At 37.3% G+C, this 24504-nt stretch overlaps 1 protein-coding gene across 2 annotated transcripts; it reads right to left on the bottom strand.

Annotated features, from left to right (window-relative positions):
* Positions 1 to 1045: 1045 nt before the first annotated feature.
* Positions 1046 to 24122, bottom strand: PUM3 (pumilio RNA binding family member 3). 2 transcript variants are annotated; one of them, XM_027883508.1, is made up of 18 exons: positions 24091 to 24122; positions 23746 to 23852; positions 22596 to 22778; positions 20578 to 20713; positions 19747 to 19822; positions 18875 to 18968; positions 18587 to 18653; positions 17854 to 18028; positions 16091 to 16194; positions 15493 to 15571; positions 14139 to 14237; positions 13000 to 13053; positions 11377 to 11457; positions 9358 to 9500; positions 8370 to 8592; positions 7227 to 7314; positions 5622 to 5712; positions 1046 to 1288 (listed from the first exon to the last, which is right to left on the bottom strand). In XM_027883508.1, the coding sequence occupies exons 2-18, from the start codon at positions 23840 to 23842 to the stop codon at positions 1159 to 1161; spliced, it is 1920 nt and encodes a 639-aa protein (XP_027739309.1). In that variant the 5' UTR covers positions 23843 to 23852; positions 24091 to 24122; the 3' UTR covers positions 1046 to 1158. The 2 variants fall into 2 exon arrangements, with proteins under 2 accessions (XP_027739309.1, XP_027739310.1); XM_027883509.1 differs by lacking the exon at positions 24091 to 24122 and adding an exon at positions 23941 to 23958.
* Between the last annotated feature and the right edge of the window lie 382 nt (positions 24123 to 24504).

The raw sequence follows: 24504 nt of genomic DNA on the forward strand, positions 1-24504 counted from the left end.
GCTTTGACTGTGTGCTTTAATGTCAGGGCCATACAGGTGTTCCCTAGGGAATGAGAGTATTTTACCTCATGCTAAGCATGCAAGTCTGAGTCTCAAACTGGGTAATCTGATTGTGACATGTGCTAAGCACTGCACTTCCCGAGGGACTGCACCAGTAGTGGTGGATCATCACGAACTCTGTTCATTAACACAGTAATTGAGGAGACTGATTTCAAGTATGGAACTTAAACCAGTTTACCTAAGTACTGGCAACCTTCAGGCAGTTGTATTGTACTTTATCTTGTGAAAGCTGTATAGTGGGAGAAGTAATGGCTAACTATCTGCTATTAAAAATGAAGCCACATCTTATCAAGCTCAGCAACAGTGAAGACTGCCTCCTGCTGTTGGAGATTTATTTAACTGGGCTCTCTGTGTGGATTAGTCTATCACCATGGCACTGTACACCAGCAGGGTGGGTATTCTATTAAAGCCCTAACGAGAAAGTTTTGGATTTTTTTCTGAAAGAAAATACAGGATATTTATTTGATGTCATGCAGAAGTAAATTCATCCCTCCCCCATCACAACGAAGAAACTTGGGTTTTTTAGGGCTTAAAAGTCTGTATTTCTTAGAAGATTTGAGTAAAACAAAACCAAACTGCAGTCCATTGAAATAGTCAGCTGCTCCTTCAAGACCTTCTCTGAAAAAGGTCAGACACTGTTTTCATTCTATTCTTGTAAGTTCTTAAGGATGATGGCCTCCATCACAGGGTAAGAATGGAACCTGAACTGTTTCCCTGTTTGGTTTTTTTGAGGAAACCAGGAGGGAAGGGGATTAAGAACAAGTGTATTTGCCTGTACACAATGTCTCCAGAACAGATGCTTGTGTTTCTATGGTAACATATGTGCAATTTTTAACAAGACTCAAAATATTTTTGAGCAAGTTATCAGAAAAGATTTAACTTCCTGAGTATGTGTTCGGAAGTTTTCACTAGCGCTTAAATCTTGAGATTTCAGTCTCTGAGAACAACCTTTTACTGTGCACAACAGAATGAAAACAATGACAAGTTGTTTTAGAAATTATTTAATATACACTGCTTCTTATAAAGACCACGGTGCAAAATCTTACCAAATCTCAGTGGATTGCATTGATGTAAATAATCTTTTTATCCCCATTTACATTAGGAAGTCAATTTCTCCAGTAATACTTCTATTCCTTTTACGTTTTTATTCTGCTTCAGCTTTGGGATGAGCTTTTTCAGTCCTTTTTTGACTGTATTTGCCACTTTTTCATCGGTGCTCCGGAGAAGGCTACAAGAAACAGGAAAAATTGCAGGATGTCAAACATCAGCATATAGGTCCTAGGAAAAGCAGCTATCCATGTAAGGAAACAATTACAATTTAGGAATAATATAGTTCAAGCCAGATTCTGTCACTTCCTCTTATAAAAAGACGTAAAATATTCCAGAAAGTATGAAACAACAAGTGAGAACAAAACCAACAAATGATAAATCAGTCTGCAGGGAACTGCTGATCACTATTCAAAGCATGTTCAAAGACTGTCAGACCAGGCTGTCCACAGCTTCATCCACTCTTGGCTTGAAACCTGCCAGGCTGCAGACAGCCCAAACCCCCTGGGCCCCAGTCCTACTACTGGACCATCCTCACCAGGAAAAGGTTTCTCCTTTATCTTCAGCCTGAGCCTCTTGTGTTTCAGCTTGTGCCACTGCCTCTTGACCTCTATGACTGCAAAGGGACCAGCTCTCCTCCATCCCCTCCCATGGGTGCCAGGGATGCTGCTGGATGCCCACAAGCTGCCCTTCTCCCAGATGAAACAGCCTTGGCCCCACAGCCATCTCCTATCAGGCCAAGGGATTCAGCCCATGACTGTGCTGGTCACCCTTCATTAAACTCAGTCCAGTTGTTGATACCTTTCCTGTAACAGGAGTTCCAGAACTGGATACAGTGCCATACATCTAATACACTCAAGTACCTTCACTATTATACTTCCATGGTGCATTTAGTGCAGGTCTACAGACCCTTACCAGTTCTGTTTTTCTTTCATATACTACTTTTAGAAAACAAACCAGATTTCCCAGATAACTTTCTTCCTCAGAAACAAGGAAATTCATCATAAGATGTAAAAGAAAGAAGAAAAGAAAAAGCTTCTCCACTATGCAGATCAACATAGGTTTGACTGTCCTTCTCCCCTCCTTTCGTTAACAGTGAAATGTTTTTGGACTGTAATACAAAATCAATAAAGGTAATGGCACACCTAATTTGCTACTTCAAAATGATGAGTGAACACTGCCTATAAAAAGTGTCTTCCACAACCAATATGTGCAAACCATGTGTGTGAATCAGAACTACAAGTTTGACATACAAATAAACTAAGACTGGAAAAAAACTTAACACCCATGTGCTGGTGTGAAGCAGGTTGTATGATACTACAAGTCCTTACAATCCCTAGCACTCTTCCAAGTGGCTCTCAAATTTGCAGCTACCTAAAAGCTGCCTACTTTTTAAAAAAGCATTGGATGTGGCACACTGAACTGAGTAAGACATAAAGAAATTAACATAGCTTAAGATAAGATTTAAATTTTGACTTCTCCAGAACTCCAAAGTTCGTGCCAGATGGCAACACTACAGGCAGTATAGCATGGGACATTCAACATGGGTGAGAGTGACACTTTCTCATCTTTTCTGTGAGTTATGTACCCCTGATAACACCAAGAAAGTCAAGAGCACTGACAAAGGATGCGCTGATCACATTGTTAATTAACACAGAGAAGTACACGTGGTTCACTCACTACAGGGGACAAAGAGCACACAAAATAGCAAGGCACTTTGGACTTCATCTGATGTATTTCTAAACATGAATTTCATCTGCTATATATGTACAGCTGCTTTCAAATTCCTAGTATCCACAGGTATTTTAAGACAGGTATTCTTAATATAGAATGTCTGCATGTCTGATAGACCAACAAAGTGAACATAGTGGGGAGTTTTAAAACCATTCTTCTGAAAGTTTTTATAAGATCTGGAAAGTTGGCACTTAGGTAAGATATAAAATGTAACTTCTACAGGTTACAGGAGTAACTCATGGAGGTCAATAAGACATTTGGTGAAGTAAGTTCTTGTCCCTTTTCTACTCTGATGTAATATATCATTTACATATTAAAAAATACCCAGAAGAGTCATATATAGGAATGTAAATAGACCTGCCTCCATGATATTCAAGTACTTACAAGACTATATATACTGGGTTGGACTGTAAGCTTGCAGAGGGTCCTCTCATTACCTTAGGACTCCTCAGGCTAGTATTAGGTCAGAATCAGGGCCCCGAATTTTTTTATAAAAATCAAATTAAAAGCAAGTAGGACAAGGAAATGTGAAGGTCTAGACTATAGCAGGTAACTAAGAAGTCAAGCACTGCAATGACTGCTTGGAACTGGCAAATAATAACTAGATAGCCAAAAACCTTCAAATGGACTTGCTGAGTAATTCTGAGCTTCTGATTTGCATGTATGTGACAGATGGCTTCTGAAAGCCAACAAAACAAAAATCAATCATGGCTTCAGGGAGAACTGGCATCGTCTGAAAATCACTTTTGTGTGAGGGATCTGAGCTCCCTTATGACAAAAGAAGTATCTGGGTTTTTTAAATGAGAAGGTTTTTAAAAACTCAACAGTTATTTCATGTAAAAAAATGCCTGCAGTTACTATCTATACCAGACTAAATTCAATTTATTACTGCTGTATGATTTAGATAATCTCTTGACTTCAGTGCATGCATTTAAACAAAAATGCAATTAATTACTATATGTTTTTGAGGTAACCAGGTGTCACATGAAATGGAAAAAAAAAAGCTGGTTCTGTGTTCTCAGCTGCCTAAACAAAAGGACTTCATGCCTAAAGCATCATCAAGAGAACTTTAATCTGCTAAAGATTCAGATATCAGCGAAATAAACAAAAAACTTAAGAATAAAATTCCAGCAAACAAAGAACCAATATACTTTTTTCTCTCTTTTCTCTAAGTTTCAATATTGGTGAAAATACTGCCAGTTTGGGAGATAAGCTCCCCTGCTTGGTAACAAAGGACATTTGTCCAAGTCCCATCCTGTAGTGACATGAGTAATAGCAGAGAGGGAGAAAGACTGCCATTCCTCACAGGCCTTTCCATAAAATACAACACTACTGTTTTTCTAATAAGTAATTAATAGTTTCCTGTTTTATCTGTAAGTCTTCAAAGCCTATTCAAAGACTATTGTCACAGTGATAGCCAGTTGCTGAAGTGCTAAATATGGAAAAAAAAATCTGTTAATTTACTTTGCAACTTTATTTGGATAATCTAAACAGCTTACTGCATGCTAAATGAATCTCTTCAGCCTTGAGTTAAAGCAAAAAAACTCCAAGAATTAATATAGTGTCAGTAAAATAAGCCTTTCTAAGAAAACTCCACTGAAGATCTGTGTGCAGGATCCGACATTAGATGCATTTATTGAATTCTAAAGGCCTGTTATGAGAGGCAAATAAAGAGTGTTATCATTTTGGCAGCTGAACAATCTTAACAGCCAGGTCCAGATGACTATTTAGATGTTGTGTAAACTGGCTTTGTATCTGGATTGCAACTACTCCTCAACTATCAATTCTTCTCACTAGTGATCTGAATGATAATACCTAAACAAAGTCAGAATTGAATTCAGATTAACTAACAGAAGCGAAAACAGCTTTTGATTTCACCTTGCAAAAGAGCAAGTGCATCAAAGTAGCAGAGAACTAAAGCAAACAGTGAGGGGAAGAAAAGCAGAGCAGCAAAAAGAGAGCAGAGGATTTATTTTTCAAAATTGCATTGTCTGTTTGAATCGCTTGCTGACTTTGGTTCAGTGAAAGTCTTTACAAGGAGCCAGAAGTGCAAGGCTGACAGAAAAGTTCCAGAACACAGACCACACACTTTGGGTTAAAGGCAAAAACCTCGGGTTTCTACGACCTGATACTGACAGGAAGATAAAAGCAAAAGCAGTGATGATTAACACAGCTGTTCACACTCGATAAAACAAAATGCTATTATTAATCTGATCCTGTGGAGTATTTTTGATCTCACTAGTTGCATGGTTCACTGCTTCAAACTCATGAGCCAGTTAGCTCATCCTAAGCCTTTGCATGGTCTCTTCCAAACATTCCTTTTCTTCAGTGTCAGAAATTTTTAGGCTTTGTAATTAAGGCATCAACACAAAGCATAATTTACCAAAACAAAACAATTTCCAGATTCTCGTATGCTGCCACCAGTCCCAGATATTTAATTAATTTCATTAATTATTTTTATGTAGGTATTTGTGGACTGATCTTTTGAAAATTTTGTGCTTGTGAAACAAGATATGGTAGGTACAACTTGAAAAATAAATTTGATTTTTAATCTTCAGATTTTCCAGTACTGAGCTACTTCCTAGTACTACAAAAGAGAGAGTTCAAGGAACAACCTACAGAATCTCTGGCTTGAATTCCTTTATTTCCCTGTTCCACTGAAGCTTTGCCAGTTGCATGAAATACAGTACATTTTGTTGGTAGAAATTTAAACTGATGTTCTCTTAGCTGCTGAAGAAATTAACACTGTAATCTAATAAGTGGCCAAGTGCTTTACATACCAACACAGAATAATGGCACCTCTATTTACTTCCGCCCAGGTCTTCAGATTCTCAATACCAACATGTTCCACCAGTGTTCTTCCAAAGCAAACTGTAAAATGTGGGAAAGAGGAAGGGAGAAGAAAAAAATCGACACATTATCTTTACTCAAAAATCCTGTTGAACGGTCTCTCTAGTTGCAATTTAATCAAATAGTTTTTAGTTACCAACTATGCACAAAGTTCTGTTCCCTCTAAATAACTGACTGTTCAATGCAATGTATAATCTTTATAGATGTTAGACTACTTCCAAGTACTGCTTGAAATCTGTTAGACAACAGCAGTACTAGTTTCGTATTACACTAATGACATATGCAAAACAAAGAACCTAGGCTGACCTCAGGTCAGCTGAATTTGAAGAACTGAACCCCATGAAAACTGCTCTTACAACTTGTATGCTAAGCAAATTTAGCAGTAAATAATGCCAAAAAACCCCAGCGAACTCCAACCTCCAAACAAACACTGAAGCTATTTTTCATATCACTTTAGATCCCAATTCCACCTGAAGACAGGTCAGTTTTTATACAACTTGTTCCCCATAAAATAATAATTGCTTGGTTTTTAATGCCAATTCAATAAACTCAGAGCAACAATTTTGCATGGCACTTTTTGGAGCAAACCAAAGGGAAAAACATGTGCTTAGACTGGGAATTGCACGATGCTAGCAGACATAAATGCAGATTACTATCGTCATCTCAGGCTAGTCTCTGAAAGACACTCATAAAACTTTCCCTTTGCACATTTTTAGTCATCTACTTGAGAAGCAGGAAAAGAGCCTCCTCTGAGAAACATTTAATAAAGCACAACTAACATATTTTACAGGAAATGGTCACTACTTGAATGTAGCTAGAAGAAAAGAAATAAAGAGTTTAACAAGGTCTGATAATTTTACATAGAAAGAAACCCAGTGCAAAAAGTTCCTTCAGATTATACTTTGCCACTCAGGCCCTTTCATTTTTTGAGGTTTTTGTACGAGAAAAAGAAATTACTATTAGGATAGGGTGAGTCACCCAACAAGATTTTAGTTATGTAATAAAGTAAGTTTAAAAGCTAAACTGAGAACATCTGTGCCCTTTATCTGCCTTATGGAACATAAACTAGCAAAGTTGTCCTATTTTTGTGCACGAATTATTGTAATAACAGTCACAAAGCATTAATCCACCAGCATTAACGAACACAGTCAAGATTACAGTTTCGCTCATGAGCACTAATGAAACAGGGGTTCCTGTTAGAAAGACTTCACTGTTTCTATTATTATACTTCAAACTGCCATGCAATTTAGCAAAGCTATCAACACATTTTAAGAACAGGAATGAACTCTGTCCCAAATACACAGTAAACCCCTGAGAAAAAATTCCAACCACTACTTGTGTTGCAGAAAAAGCAAACATATCCTTGGCATTCTGTTTGTATAGCAGCTCACAACAGCAAAAAGATAGAAGCATTAATGTTAATTTTTGCATCTACTAGTATACTCAAAGAAATAAATGCAATCATCTTATTTTTGGTCAGATAACCAATTAGTCTGAAGTCAATTTGATCAAATAAAGCTGAATTTCCAACATACCTTCTTTTCCACTCTCTCTCATTTTTTCATCTTGTTCTATTAACCATTTCAAAACTAGATGTCCTGCTGGATGTTCTGCAATGTGAAGCTTTAAGGGGAATAGAAAAATCAAAACCAAACAAATTATATAGTGGTGATGTTTCAAAATGCAGTTACATGTCTGGCCATAAATACTTCTGCTTGATTTATTCACTCTACCTTCAGACACTACATCACACTGATTCATTTAGTTATCACCTACACAAATATCAAGAAGTTTGATGCTAGTTTCTGAATACTCATTCAAACTGACCAGTTTAATTTTTACCATCTTTCCTGCAAAATTTAACTTTCAGTAATATAAACCATACTAACCAACATTTCAACCACTCCTCCTAATTAAGACTTAATTCTTACATAGCAGAATTTCTTGCTCTACCTGCTTCTGCAAGAACTTCCAGACCTTTCTCATTTTCATGGACTTGAAAGTTCACTATGCTATGGTTCACAGAAAAGTCACTGAAAACATGATTAGTTCATGTAAAATTCTGTACAATGTGTATCTTAAAGAAGGGGGAAGACAGAGCAAATCCAGCACAACTATGGATATCTGGAGGACATCTATCTTAAATATAGTGAACACTGTATTTTTTTGTTTTGTAGTCTATGGACACATATCTGACTGAGCTTAACTCAAAACAGGGGAGGGGCACAACTTTGAAGAGAAGGTCATACTGTAAAGACAGTCATTATCTAAGATCTTTCCTTACATGGAGATATGCATACTTGAAAGCTAAGAGACCCTGTCATTCTCAGTGTAAAACTTTGCTAAGTGCTTGATTGCACATTAAAAGAGAGACTGAGTAACATGCTTGTCAGCCACCTTCCCACAAAATGTTTAAAGCAGTTCTAAAGATTCAAGATCGTGAAGTAACTTGCTCTAAAACTCATATAAAGTACTGGCTCAAGCCATCATGATCCAGCCAGATGCAGTAACAAAAATAACAAAATATGAAATCCAAATGTCAGAAAACAGAATCAGTCTAATGTATGAATGCTACTAGGGCAGTACGCTGAGGTCTTCCATACAGGAACAAGAGAGGACTTCATTCTAGTAATATCAAAGACCTGCAAGATCTCAGCACCTTGTCCTCTGTACAATACCTGTCCATCACGGCCACCTGGAACCAGCTCTTCTGCTGCTAAATTAGCAATTGCATCTAGTGCAGGCTGGATGTCACCAAGAGCTGTTCGAAGGATGTCAGCAACCAAGACAAAGGTAGCTTTGTCTATCACTACTTCCTGGGTATGTTCTTGCAAATATTCAAGCAAAGGAGAGGAAACGGCTTCCAGGAGTTCACGGCGACGGAGCTCAGTATTCTTCTTACTGAGGAGAAGGACAGCAAAATAATGTAGAAGACTTGTTCTGTATGCACATTAAGCAACAAGAAATTCATAATATATATGCTATTTGAGACAGATAAAAATCACTGGAAGACTGAAATATAAGCATTACTGTTCCCTCTGTTTCACACACAATTAAACACTAGTTGCTCGCACATGCAGTGAGAAAGTGCTTAAAGCTGCCTTTAAACCTCGCAGTTTTTTGCTAATCATAATTCACCCTGTTTATTTTCTTTTCTTTTTGTTATCTCAACTACCAAGATGTATTTCTTACGCAGCTCACTAGTCATCTAAAACTGCTTCTTCTTCAAAGCTGATAAACACTAATGTCAATACAAGAGACTGGAATTAAACTACCAATTTTAATTTTTATTGCTAGATTCTGAGATATGCTTTTATCCAACTCAAAGCACCAGTAACACATATTATGAATTTTCTTCTATGTCAAATCTGATATATGAGTTTACATACAGAATATATCACAGTATTTGCCCTTTAGAAAAGGGGTAAACTACTGATCACCAATACCTTGCTGGTTACTAACCAGAGTATGCAAACTGTAAACAAAAAAAAGGAGGAAAAAGTGAAAAAAATGACAGAATAATGTATCTAATAATACTTATCAGTATGATTTCTATGTATTTACTTAGATATACTATGAAGAAAACTGAAATTAAATTATGACAGAAAGTTGTGTGATCTCTTCTGGACTCTAACAAAAATAACTTAACTTTCATATCTGAATTACCTATAGGCATTTCCATCTCCTTGTTGCAGAAGTGTGATGATTTCTGGAACAAAATGTGCAGGATCTCTAGGACTTAGCAAGTATAACAAGACCTTCTTTCCATATTTGTTGTTTATAAAATTGGGCAAAGAAGCATTTATTTCCTGTAAGAGTAAACAAACAACAAGGAAACATTAATGAAATAACAGTTCTTGGCCGCTTTCAGTATCAAAACTGTGAGAAAGTTTATCAGGAAAAACTCTAAATGACACAGACATGCTATCTCTCATTGGTGGTGTCTCCCTAGCTATGCATTTTTGGAGTCCTCATGAAAGAGAGGGACATGTTAAAATCTGCATGAATCCTTACACATACCAAGCTCACAATGTACAGTTCCAATCACATGTGAAACTTCAAAGCACTGCACATATTCTTTGGTCCTGAATTAAGATTCTGTGGAGCTGAGAGATGATGAGAAGAAAAGACCTTCAAAGGACTTAAAGAGCTTAAGAGCTTCCCTTACCTGCAAATTCCCAGCTGTGCTGCCAGTCCACAAAAATGATGAGTTTTGTAAAACTACCAAAAAAAAACCCCAAACAGCAAAATAACTCACAAAACAACAGAAAAACCCTTTCCTTTTTCTCCCCTTCAAATCTTACTAATTTCATTACCTTGCTAAACTAAATTTTATTATGGATAGAATGATAAACAGTATAAGGTATTTTAGAAAAAAACTGCTCTTTGAGACAATTTTAAGGCTTGGCTTCTTCTAAAGAATATGCTTCAATGCTTGATTTTAAGATGCCCCCACCTCACCATCAGCTATTAGTTTTCATTCACTATCAGAAGAGCTGGTTTTATTTTTTTTTTTTTTTAATTTTCCCTGCCATCCTTTCCCTATTCTTGACCTCATATAAACCCTGACAGGCCAATTCTGTATGTGTGAAGGCTACTTCTTGTTCTCTTTTACTCTTTTGTCCAGATTGATGTGGTAGGATGAATAAACAGTAAACATTCTATTATCCTTTATGATGGATTAATTACTGATCTCAGATGATTCAGTAATTAAATGACATCTTGGAAGCTTAGCTAAAGACAATCAAGAATATCTGAACTAATAAACTCTTCAGAAAGCAGAGTGCTTGTAACACAGCACAGGAACACCTCAATGATCTCACAACAAGACAGCTCTGGTAAGCCAGGACTTATTTGCTTGGACCTTCTCCAGAAGTTGTTACATTGCAGATTGCGATCTGGAAACAAAACCCAACTGCAATTACAGCTAAAATACTTGAGAAACAAAAGTCATCTCAATACTAAGATGCTTTCATCTCTCCAGATCCATCAAAAAGGCACAACCAAATCTCTAGCTAGGGTGCAAAATCCCAACTCCTCACTATACAAAGTTGCTTAAGGGAAGAACTGCTCCTATTTTTCAAAGCAAGCCTCATCAGAACCACTTTCTTCTCATATTCCTCCTCCAATGCAAAACACTTGCCTTATATCTTTATTTCCCTGCCACTGTCTCTAAACCTGTCAGTCCCTAAAGCTACAGCACGAGTACTACTATAAGCTGTTTTCAACATTTACATCAGTGTTAATTACTCTGGTTACAGGATGCATATATTTTTGCCTGTAAATTGGATAAGGTTACATCCTCATTCTAAAATCTTCCACAAATTTAATCTCTTGCAACTTGCAGAGTTCAAACCTCTATGACAAAAGACACAAACTTTAAAGAGACTCCAGTAACCCATTAGCCAGAATGAACATGTACAAAAAAGGCAAATTTAAGCAAGCACTGAATCTAGCTTTAAAACTATTTCAAATAAATAACTAAAAAACATGCGAAGAAAATGCTAAGGTCTGCTATGAAAAGAAAAAACTAATCATGATACACAAATATAATGAAACAGAAAAGATGGAAAGTATTTAAATAGTTTAAAAAAGCAGGTGGATTTCTACTCTTATCCTCCTATACACTGGCAAACACACTGACTCTATGTAATGTACTAATTTAAGAAAAATTCTATTACTTACCGATATAATTAATTGCTTCACAAGTTTTGTGTCATCAATGCAATCAAATGCTGCCAGCAAGACCAGATGAGAAAATTCACCCTGCAAAGATGAGATATCAGACACGCAGCTAAGTTTTATGAATATAATGACTTAGAATTGCTATTTCTGAGAGTTTGTCTCAGCCATAACACAACATGAACCACAAACAAATTCTGACTACTTTTGTTGAAGGAGAGAAGCCCAACATTTAGGCGCTCTCTAAAAGCAAGGCTTGTTAACAGAAATACGTTGTTGAAACAAAGGTAGATCTGCCATTTGAAGTGGATACACTGTTTTATTACATCCAAGCTATTAACCTATTCCTACTGTATAATCATCATTTGAAATCACAGGATTTTCCTGCAGGAACATAACATACAGACTTTATTTCTATGTTGGATTTGTTTAAAACTGAACTAATTCACACACTGTATTTTAGGAGAACGTGTCTGCAATGATATACAGTCTCCACTGCATTGCTGAAGTGCAAGTCCCAGCATACTCAAAAGGGCACAACCCAATTCAGTTGGATGTCAGTGAGACTGTACCTCACTGGACCATACCTCCAATGCTCCCAGTGTTGTGTTAGCTATTATTCACCCACTCTCTTATACTTTTATATAATATTTAATTTATAAAATATAACAACTCATTTATTCTCATTTATTCTGCTATTAGGAAATTATGGAGAGAAACATTAGCTAGACCAGTGGGCCCCAAAACAGGTTGCACAAGACAATCCATTGCGGTGCCATTAATAAATAAATAAAGATAACCTCTGGTTATCTTTATCTCGATTTAAATTTTCTATTTCTGTGCATGTTTTATAATGTATACTAGTACAGTAATACAGGTGCATAATTTATACACACATATTGAGGACACAAACTCATGATGTGATCAAAAAAGTTTGAAGGTCACTGATGGAGAACACATCAACTATTAGCAAACAGAAAAAACACAGCAACCAGGAAGGGAAGAAGTATAAAAAGCTCTTCACAGTCCCAGTTTTGCCCAACTCTATGAAAATCTGGTTGCAATTGTTACTCTACTGGTCCTGCAGTCTCCAAGCACACATGTTATTCAGAAAAAAATAAAACAGACTTCTTCTTCTTCCATTGTATGTCACTCTCGCATTAATTCATTTTGAAGCTTCCTGACTTGAAAAAAATATTGAGCATCTTATAAGAAATAAGCATGTTCAAACAGCCTTTCTAACGATGTCTCCAACACATCTTTATTTTTTTTCCTCTTCTTTATACATATTGTTTTATTCCCAACCAAGGAGAATTAACCAACAGGCCACATGAAGATAAAATGTAAATTTGGGTTCCAAAAAAGAAAAAGCAGAAAGAAAACTTAGGACTAATAATGAACTCAGATGCTTTAAAGAAGCATAGTACTATATGTAGTGCCCACAATGATATGTCTCTAAATATTCCATAAAGTTCAACTATTTCATATTATCTAACACATCACCACTGTTTTAAGACTAGATTGAGACCTCACGGTGGTTTCCAGTACCAAAGTACATTCAACTCAGCCTTTATCAAAGTACTTCTGTTTCAGAGACTATGAAATAAATGGTTAATGAACACTCACCGTTGCTATTTTTTCAATATATGTCTTCATAGTTTTCACAATGACTTTTCTGTCCTATTCAAAATGAAACAGGAAACTCAAATCAGCCTTGAATATCAGTGATCCTGAGTAATTAAACTGTTATTTACACCTTTCAAAACTATAACCTTCAATCAGCTTACTACAGCAAAGGCTATTTACTAAAGACTCACATTTGTATTATTAGTCTACACCCAGAATCAGTGTGGAAACTTAAACCTGAATTCTGACTCAATCCAAGAGAGGTGCTGTGGTATGTTTGTAAGTCCAGCCCATCAACAGTAGATGCCAAAAAAACTTGGAAAAAACCACAACCAACAAACAAACAAACAAAAAACCCAAACCACCACATTTGTTCACACATATTTTTTTATTACTTTAAGAAGAATAAATTTCATCTCTTTATTTGGAAAGAAATCTATTCAACAGAACATGAAACTTAAGCTTGTTGCAAAACCCTATTACTAGCAAGAAATTTTGTCAGAAAGTTCCCTCAGTGCTTGTTCTTTTGGCTCTTGCAATAACTGCTCAGTCTTTCTTAGATCCATTATCACCCCTAGATTCTAGGAACTTTATATTTTTTCTGTACTCTTTAACAAGGAGTTAATACTGCTTTTTTACTTTTTAATACAGAAAAACATAGGAGACATTACAGTATTTCCAAGAGGTGATGCCATACATTACACCTAATGTATTTCAGGATACTGTATCAGAAGATGAAACTGAAACACAGTTCCTATAACATTTTTTTAAGTCTTAGCATTCCAAAGGCGAACATGTTTTCACATTACGACTTTTTTACTATCCTCTTTCTCCTGTCGTTTCACTTGTACTAAGAAATCTGTGGGACAAATGAAAGGACAATAATCTTAAAATGGAAAAGCTTTATAGAAAAGCTTTAAAATCTCTGCTAAAAACAAAAGGAGATGCTTTCACTATAGAAGTTCTAATGAAAACATTTGATCCACAAAGAAAAAATTACTGCTTGTGCTTGTCAATAGATAAGGAGGGGCCAGTTTTAAACCTTGCTCTCAAATTCTTAACTGCAAGAAAATGTGCACTAGCAGAAGGCCCATTATGGGTAATCAAAGAGGACTAAGTAGAGGGAAACCAAACATTACCTTGGGAGTGCCATGCCATAAACAGTGCATCGCTACTCGGGCTCCATCATGAGTGTGTGCCAGGTAGATGACAGCCTCTCTGATAGCTTCTATCATTTCCTGGGCAAGAAAAAGGGATAAAGCAAAAAGGTGAAAGAGAAGGTGTGAGAAATCTCAAGGCAGGTGGATGAGAGCCTGAAAGGATCTTTTTGTCCGCCCACAACAATACAGAGAACATCACTGGCTCTACAGAAACACTTTCATTGCCAAATCAAACAATCCCCTCACGGCTTACTAGATACTACTTCAACTACTATGCAATGATTTCTTTTACATGAAGCTCCCACCTATCCCTAGCTCCTTCTTGCTGTCTAGCTGAAGGCTCCAAGCATCTGACCAATTATTTATAAACTGCTCAGTCACAACATGGTTGGTGTCACGAGCTGTATGTACAGGAAGGAAGAGATCTGCAGAAGGGGTTTCCAAACCCAAAGGGGATGTCCATATACTAGCGCATCTGCACAGAAGGCCAAGCAAGAAGTAGGAGATACGCCTTATTCCCGATTCACATAAGCTCATGAATTCAGAAGCATTCTGAGACAATGCATTACGTGAAACCATGCATAGGAATGTTTAACTAGGCAAGATCCAGACTCAGAATAGGTCACAAATAGGCCAGTCCACTACCCTCTAATTTGGGTTTATTAACAGTAACAAAGCAGAATTCAGGAGACCAGACTGGCAGAAGTAGGTAAGAGACAGAAAGTTTAGAAGGCTCTGCCTGGCTTGAGATGAGATTGTTCTGAACTGAAGAACCAGGACAAGGCTGGTGAAATCAAGCAGGATACCAGCCTAAAGGATGTCACTTCACACAATGGATTTAGGCCTTGTTTTTGCAAGAATGCCTGAGGTAATATTAAAACTGGAATGCCATACGGACATAGCAGATAAGGCTTTGGCTGCTGACAGAAGGGCCCAATCTCACTGTATTTTGATCAAGAGATTTTTGGGCAATTACTGTAAATGGCTAAGAAACTACACACTGGAAAGCTAAACTACTGGAAGATATGGCCCTGGCTTTAATTATTCCCCAGCTACCGAGAAGGACTATTTAGCATGAAGAAAGGAAACATCAAGTCATTTCACTAGATCTTTTTTTTTAAATTCAAATATTGCAAGCACTAATGTGGAAATTCACTGTGACTGTAAATACAACACTACTCCCTGGTCATCCATCTAGAACCACCAGATTTGTAAAACTCAATAAATGAAAGATACATATTTTTTTCTAGTTGACTTACTACACTTTCACAAGATAAAAAACATTCCACTGAAAAGGCAAAAGAAGACAAAAAACCAAAATAAACATACTTACAGATCTTTGTTTTGGAAGAGCATGAATGAAAAAGTCCAAAAATACTTTATGTACCAGTGAGTGCTTTATCACCGCCTCTCTGTATTTGGACAGATAAATATAAACAACAAGTTCCTCACAAATAATCATTTCAACATATGCTAGCAATACCCCATTTGTATTTAAAAAAGTTAGGCAGGGTGGTGTACAAAAAACACAGAGTCAGTCTGGATTAGATATTTAGCATTGAGAATATGTGAACGATTCTACCAAAACTTATAAGTTATAAAACCTATTTTCTCATAAAGACCATTGGAGAAGCTTATCTAGAAATGGATTATGGAAACACATTACAGTGTGGGATTTCTACCAGTGGTTTGGTTGGGGTAGGGGACAGTTTAGTTTATATAAGTGGAGTTCAATATTAAGATAAGTTATTCATTATAACACCTGGGACAAAAGCACAATTACTTACTATACAAGACAGCAACGTTACAGCTTAAAACAATCAGTATCACCGTCACATGAGCTTCTAAGAATATCCATGTCATTGTTTGTATGTCAGAAACAAATGGGTTTAGGCTAGATTGCCACACCTTAAATCAATTTTTTTCCTTACTTTTGTGCCATTGGTGTCAGAATCTGTTTCATTTCATCCAAGATGGCCTCTCTCTTTTCAGGTTGAGCTTCTAACACTTTATCCAGCGTTGGGACAACTGGTGTCTGAAATGAATGCACAATCAAAGAGGTTTAGTTGTTCCCAATGAGTATCAGAGTTTATAAAAATCAAAGTGTTTAGCCTCTTTTTAATAAAAAATCAGGAACAATATCAAAACCAAAATAATTTGCTGCAAAACTAACCATTTTTACAATTTTAAAAATAAAAAGCTACCTTTTTTAGTATGTCAGATGCTGTAAACTTAAGGTTTTACAAATCAAATATTCATCACCAGCAAACAAAAAACTACTTCCATGGTCTGAGCTGCTTTTTGCCAATCATGTTAGCTCTTCATGAGACTGTTGGATACAAGGTAAAATACACAAAACTGGCATTATTAACATAATGCTCCTCAGCCAAACAGAAATCCTGCATGACATGTACACATACATCAGAGGGCAACACGTCAGTGAACTGAGAAGATGACAAATGCCCAGGAAATTCCAGTTCAAGAACAGCAGAGAGGAGGAATATTTACTGTATACCTTCCATACAGAAGTAATTCCTAGTATCTCAGCTAAAGAATTACACTGGTACCTCTTGTATAATAATCTGTTACTGAAAGAATTGTCTGACTAGATAGAAAATTAGAGTATTTCTTTAACTGTCCCTCCTGGAGAGGTCTTTTTAAAGACTACATTGTCATTTTTATTAATCCTACATTGTGCTGAGTTTCAGGTTTGCACCAAAATGTATGGCTACTTAAAGCACTCATGCCAAGAATGCTGGAATGACAGAAGGTATCACTGCACTAAGATTTTTCGGGTTGTTTTACTTCCCAGCACAAATTGCAGCTCACAATCACAGCGCCCACACCTTTCTATTACAATGTTGCAAAATGCTTACCTAAAACTTATAATAACCTCTTATTAAGAAACAAACAGGAATACGGTTCAGAAATGAGTGGTTAATTTCTTACTCAGTTTTAACAGAAATCTTGGGTAAAAGTATGCTGTGTTGTACAAGAGGGTGCAAAAGTCACTCCTCCGTAGTTAATAACTGTGTAAAACCATTTTGTACTTTGTAGCAAAATTCCTGACTATAATGGAAACCAACTTTTCAAGTCAGCAAGACAGAAAGAAAAACAGAATTCTAAAGAAAGAAGGTTGTACTTTTTGAAAAGGTTCTTGCTGCATGGTGAGGATCTACATGTAAATGGTTTCAAGGGAGTTGGGACTCAAGTCCTGGAGTCTCCATAGGACAAGAAAACAAAAACAAAAATTAAGCCTAAGTGGCATACTCTATATGGATACAGGCCCATTCTGCCCACACTCTGTTCTCAGGAAACCTAAGGCAGTTCTGACACAAGAGTCATCTATAGCGTTAATGGGGAATTATACCTAGATCTTATCTCAGTAAGGATGACTGCAGGCTAGACACAATGACACTATGACAACTGAACTACATGGTAACAGACTGTCTTGGATGAGCATTGCAAGCTCACACATGAACATAAAATATTTTACATAGTTCAAACTGAGAAAAACCACAATAATTTCATCCAGACTAGAAATATGCAATAATTACATTAAACATGCTAAAGTGGACTACCTTTGGACAGCTGACAGAAAGAAGTTTGATCAAAATAAATAGTAGGTAAGGTATTACTAACACAATACCTTAGGTACTAAAACACCTTAAACTACGAAATATTGAGACACCACCTTGTAAACCTGGAAAGTGTTTCCATATAGTTCTTCTGTCAGCATATTCCTCTGCTCCAGGATGGCTTTGTCATTATATGCATATTCCACCACAGCAGATGCCTCGGCATGACGGAGCATTTTTTTCACATGGCCTTTAAAACTTTTGATTATTTCTGCAACTTGTAGTTTTGTTCTGTTTCATGGAGAAAGATAAATAGCAAGAGTTAAAACTTTCAGAGGTAAGCTTACCTGTCAATAATTTTATTTTTGGAAACACACTTAGGTCATAAGTTTTAGCACAGAAACCATGAAATATATGCATCTGGATCAGCCTCATGGCACTTAAAAAACCTGGCACTTAAAAAGCTGGTATTATGGAGAAATGATAAGGCATTTTGAAGGAAAGAAAAGAAACCAATGGACAAATTCTACAGAATAAAGGATACCATTCCGAATTACTATGCAGAGAGAATTTATAAAAGCCAGGGTCATTTTAAGGCAAAGATCAACTTTAAGCATACATCTGACCTTTTTTTGGCATGTTTTCCCTGATGGCTACAGCTTTAGCTTTACTTTTGGCAAAAAGAAAAATACTGTTAGCAATACCACACACTCCAGTCTCATTCCTATTATAAAGACATTTTCAGAGACTTATTTTTTATTCATGATCGATGCACTATAAATTAAGAGCAGCATTCACACTAGAAATGAAACATCCCAACACAGATGAGCAAATTCACTTCATACTCACCCATACATAAGAAACTTCTTCACAATATTTCTGGAATATTTTGACTTGCTCAACTCTACTAGGCTGTCTAGAAGAAGGGAGAAGCATTTAGATGGTTTATTTTTCACTACATTAACTTCATAAAACAAGATGTCATTACTCACATAAGGATGAACAGCTCACTAGAAATGATGCACTAGTTCAGAAGAAAAATCAAAAATATTAAAGAGAAAACAATATGGCTTGTTCAAATGCTTCCTAACAACAATACAGAAATAGACAGGTAAAATGTAAATGGGAAGAAAGTACCTTTCAATTCTTCAAATATCTCCTGCCTTTGCTTCTCATTGCCATACTGAATAAAGCACTGGATCACTCGAGTTGAATCATGTGCAAATGCCAGCTGAAGGACAGAGATATTTCATTACCCTGGGCCATTCAATAGCCATTAGGCACTATATTTATTTAATGCATATGCTCTCTGGTACAGTTTCATGCCATGTGTAGCATGTAATGCCAATTATAAAAGCAGTTACCTGTTTATAACAAATTAAGATTTCAGGTCTTTTCCCCCTTTACAAGTACTCTGTCAAACAAAATACAGACAATACTTGCAGCTGCTGACAATTGAAGACATGCATAAAGGTTTTTCATACTGAAATAAAATCATTAAATAGTATCTCATTTTTTTTCCACATCCTTCTTCATTTCAGAGTGAGGTCCACTTCAGCATGGACTATCAAGAACCACTTTAAGATCCAATATGTATTCTACTACAAATTTATACATTCCAAGAACAAAGCAGAGACTCTTTAGTATAGTTAAGCATCAGGACACTATCTTCTCTACAAAGCTGCAAAGCAATGTTTGTAATTGATCAAAACTTTGAGTTCCTGAACCTCAGTTAACATCAAATTTCACTACAGTAAAGCTGCTTGGCAAAACAGTCTTTGAATAGCTAGCTGACAGACAGAGCATCCCAGGACTACTGTCCTGAAATACAGATGCCAAATGTAGTCTTTCAGCTCTGTTTTTGTTCTTTTTACTCACAGTTTAATAAAATTCCCTGTAGCTTTAGGAAGAACAAGTACACTACTATACTATTAAAAGTTCTTATATAGTACACAATTCTTTAAAGAAGCTTTACTGAACTTGTGCACTACACCATCAGTTTTTCCTACATTTTTAATTTTCCCATGAAGAAGTTTCTGTAGTTCATTCATTAGCTTTTCTCGTTTCTCCTTATCGCATTTCTTCCTATAAGCAAAAAAAAAAAAAAAAAAAGGTAAAACAATTTTAATTGAGGAAGCAGCTTTTTTTTAGTCTGATTCAATTATATCTATAAATTAAGAAGCAAGATAGTACAAAATAAAACTAGCCTTGCTTCTACTAATCTAAATTTACATTGTCATTAATTAAGCCTCTAAATAAATGTAATTAAGCTGCTTCAGTTCCTGGAAACCAAACCAGATATCCACACTTTAATCTTACTCCTTTTTCGAGTAACAACATTATTTGAAACATAAACTCAAATTTGCAGTCAGAGTTGTTTACAGATCCAAAGATCTGTAACCATCTTACAGCCAAAATTGCAAAGCAAGGATACTTAGAGCAAGCAAAATTAACTTGGCTTGCTGATATGAGGCCAGAAGTCTAGAATTATATCCCCAGGGTAGACAAACCTTCACAAAAAATTCATGCAGTAATCCCACTGCAGGATCAGGGAGAATCACTACATGCTCTGTGTATCAGGATTCAAAAAGAAGACAACTCCTTAAGCCCCTCTTACTCACAAATTTTAGCCTAGAATACAAGTTCAATCCAGACATTTCTAGCACCATGGGTCACCATACTCTGAACAACCTACAAAACTGCACGCAACATTATCATTCACTCATGGAGTTTCAGTGTGAAAATGCAGTTTTATATAATTACAAGAGGAGAAAGAAAGTATTTGGGAAATTTCTGACTAGAAGTCAATGCAATGAAAGGAAAAAATAAATCCTTATTACCTTCTCACATTTTCCCATATTTGCTTTGACTTTACAATTATATCATAATTACTTTTATCATTAATTTGTCTGGTTTGCTTTAACTCCTTCCTTCTCTTTTTGAAGTCGCTCCATTTTGGCTTCTTAAAATCTGATCCTTAAGACAAAAAAAAATACATTTTCTACAGTCAAAAAAAGAGGAGCAAGGGAATTCTTTATCAGTATAAACTGTGGTAGACCTGTGACGAATTGCTACCAATTCAGGACCTTCGCCTGCAGTTGCCCAGCTAGCTAACAAGAAAGCATAAATAATGAGTAAGTATGCTAAGCTAGCAATTGCTACTTCCAGAATACTGGAAGAACAAGACAAACAATGAGTTTTCCTCAAAGCTGTCAGAGGATGCATCATTAATCTCTTACTACCTTGAAAATTGACAAAAGGTGTACCTAGCAGGCTATAGCAGGCTATAGCACCCCAAGTAGTGCTCCCTTTTTAGTTCACCCTACATACATATCTACACATATGTACACACATACCTTTTCCCTCTCCTAAAAGAAGACCCCTAACCCAAAAATACATATCTGAAAACTCAGAAAAAGAAAAAAAAACTACAGCATTTTTACAAGCTTAACCATTTTATTCAGTCAAATTCCTTAAGTGTGGGATTTTGCTACACAACAGCTGCACACCTCCACACAACAAACTCAGGTAAAGTAGCATTACAGAAGTGCCAAAATTTAATTATGGAAGAACTTCAAGAATTTGATTTTAGCTTTATTCATACCTTGATAAAACCCATTATCTTGTATTACATGGCTTCACAGAAGCAAGTCATGCTAACTATTAGCTCTAAAGAAACATTAAAGACACAGCTTTAAATTTTTAGACCTTAAGGCACCACTTACTGGTATGCAGCACCTTGCACTTAAATGTCTTTCCCATTCAAAAAAACATGCAGTCCTTTTACAATTGCATATTATTGATTTTTATATCACTCTCTTTTTCCTTACAAGCAAAACTTGTAAGGCTTTGAAAGCAGTGTCACTGTGCGAAACACAGCAGCTTTCAGTTACTCTTATAAACAACATTTTTCCCTGGGATTCAGGTGTTTTTAAAGCAGATTAATATGAACACTCTCTTGCTGTTAAGATTTCCACACATCCAACGCATATTTCACACAAAACCATTCTGCAAATCTGCAATTATATCAACAGTAAAATACCTAACATCATCTACTGTCCTACAAACAAGAAACATTTTTCTGCAGAACTTCAGATCCCCTCACATAAAATTCCACTTCTCATTTTACAATTCTGTTTAATTGTCCCAGCAGAGCTTTGACTCACAGCAAGAAAAGGGATAATACGAAGATCTCATGCGGAAGAAACAAATTTAAATAACGAATTTAATTAAACAGTGATAAAACGAGAAAATTATTTAGTTTTTCTACATAAACAAACAAAAAAAAGCTGTAAAATATAAAAGCAGTGGTAGCACCCACGATAACCTTTTTCTTTTTTTTTTGAGGAGGTGATCAGATAGTTTGGACCACAGAAATTAAATATGTGAAGGATAATCAACTTTGTGTCATGAATTTCTATTCCAAAATTTATAGCAAGTACTTTAAGAACAGTCGATTACATTTCAAAAATGGTCTATGAAAAGCTCTGTATTTTCCAAACACGTCAAAATTGCAAGTTACAAGCCAACCACTTAGCACTGACATTAAAATAAACAGAGCTTTAGGATGGCATGCCAGTTATTTAAATTTCCTACTGCATCTTTAATTTTAATTTCCAAGAAAATCCGTAACTTGATTCTCACAACTTCAACCTCAAGCTTAGTCAAAGGAAGTAATTTTTCCCACAGCAAAGATCAAACAGGAAGTAAATCTGGAGTTATTCAGCCAATTTGGAAAGGAGATAACAAGGCGGGCGAAAAAGGAAGATCTAAACGAACAAGGCAGAGGGAAAAACAAAGATCTAAATGAAGTCAAAACCTGGCTTCCACTGATATCCAGGCTTAAAAATCTGCTCACCTCCCTGTTCACCATCCTGTAGTTTCCTCTTCTTTGCAAACTTTTCTGGTTGCTGTTTATTCTTGAATTGTTTAACAGCAGCTCTTCCAGGTGTTAACTGTCCTTTAACAAATTTCTTGGAAATGGATTTAGGCTTTCCCTCTTCATCTCCTTTGTTAAAGAGCTTCTTTGGTGGACCTGCATCTACTAATCAACAAATCAGAAATTAAAATGCTAGAGCTAATGTTGCTTAAAAATAAAAAATTACTGTAACAAGAATTAAACTTGTCTGTAATAACAGTTCTATATTTAACGGTAATTCTTACATGCTTCTCAAAGCCAGTGTTTTCATTGCAGTCCCCAGGTGTGGCAGTTTTCTCTGGGGAAGTTTAGCCCAGGCATTATTTTCTGGGCAGCAGGCATAAAAACGATTATTCTACATCAAGAATTTCACTATCTCTGACATCAAAGTCATCAATCCCCAAATCATCTTTTCACAATTTATGCTCAGAGTTGTTCTCAGATCATCTGTTCTAAACAGAAGAGAGCAAATGTTCCTGAAAGGCATCTTCCCAATCCTAACCCACTTCCACACAACCTAGCTTCACCTCTCAAATATTCTTCTTAATGTGGGACAACAAATCTAGAATCAAGAGGTTATCAACTCCAAATATTTGATTGAGAGTATCTTAGATGAATCAGAGACAAAGGGCTTTCAATGCAACCTGTTTAAAGCATTTCAGCTTTACTTTTCCAACTTAGTTGCCCATACAGTTGGTGTAATCTTGAATGCAAGACATCCACGAGGCTGCTGAACAGAACCGGACCTCGTGCTGACTCCTGGGGATCCCTGCAAACAAATGGCCTCCCACCAGAGTATCCCACGCTCTGGACCTAGCCCTTCAGACAGATTTCAGTCTACCTCACCAGCTGCTCGTCCAGCCTGTAATTCACCAGGACCTCTTGGAGGATATTACAGGAGGGCAAACACTGCCAAAGCCTCACTGAAGTTCCGGAAGACAAGACCCCCTTCTCTTCGCTCATCGCCCAAACCAGTCGTTTCGTGCGTCATTCACCAAGGGGAAAAAAACCCAAAAGACCTCCAAGCATGCCAGTGCGCAACCACAATCCCTGGGCCAGGGCTCCTGTGAGCGAGGCTTTGACTTCTTACCATTATCCTTCTTAAACTTCCTCTTCCCGCGTGGCACTTTCCCACGCGGTGCTTTTCCACTCTTCCCCGCGAACTTCTTTTTACCCTTGTTCTCCATGGCGGCCACGCTGCACACAGAGCGGGGGATGGGATCACTGGGCCGCCGGGGCTCCCTCGTGACGAAGGGACAGCCCGCGCCTCGCGGTGAACGCGCACGGCGGAGCCAGACCCTGCCCAGCGGACAGTGCGGGGTCAGCTCCGGGCGGCACAGCGGCTCGTTCCCGGTGCCCAGGGGCGCCCAGCCCGGCCGGCTGTCCCGAGAGCCGCAGGGATTTGGGCCCTCCGTGCGGGCCCCGCCGCCCTCACCAACACGTGCGGCCCCGTCTGCGCCCGGCGGCTCCCGCACTGCCCGCCGCAGCGCGACAGTGCCGCGCGCGGTGCCGTACGGCGCGGGGCTCCGCGGGTGTGTGTGGGGCGGCACACGTGACACCCGCGGCAAAACGAGAAGTAAATACGGAAAAGAGTTAAAATCTGGCAGTAAAACTGAAAACAGGGTTCCCCTTCCGCCACTGGAGAGGTGCTGGCCAGCGAAGGAGTGCCAGACTGAAGACTGCGTGGGGATTTCCCCACTAATGCTTCACGGGTGTTCGTTGCAGACCAAATGAGAGGCAGTGGCTTGAAGTGAACACTGAGCGCTGGCTTTTGCTGAGGCCATTAGGTGTAGGATTTGTTATCACACGTTCTAGTGCTGTTGAACAGTGCTTTGTGCACAGTAGTTTG

Source organism: Empidonax traillii, unplaced genomic scaffold, assembly GCF_003031625.1.
Source record: "Empidonax traillii isolate 1590-97213 ecotype Southwest subspecies unplaced genomic scaffold, ASM303162v1 scaffold127:size982661, whole genome shotgun sequence".
Taxonomy (NCBI): Eukaryota; Metazoa; Chordata; class Aves; order Passeriformes; family Tyrannidae; genus Empidonax; species Empidonax traillii.

Excerpts from the sequence above, each read along its gene's own strand:
- PUM3 (XM_027883508.1), bottom strand. The coding sequence starts at position 23,842 with ATGGAGAACAAGGGTAAAAAGAAGTTCGCGGGGAAGAGTGGAAAAGCA. Across the intron at positions 18,654-18,874 it reads GATATTTGAAGAATTGAAAG|ACAGCCTAGTAGAGTTGAGC; the intron begins GTACTTTCTTCC and ends CCCTTCTTCTAG. Across the intron at positions 14,238-15,492 it reads CTCTTCCAAAACAAAGATCT|GAAATGATAGAAGCTATCAG; the intron begins GTAAGTATGTTT and ends TTTCTTGCCCAG.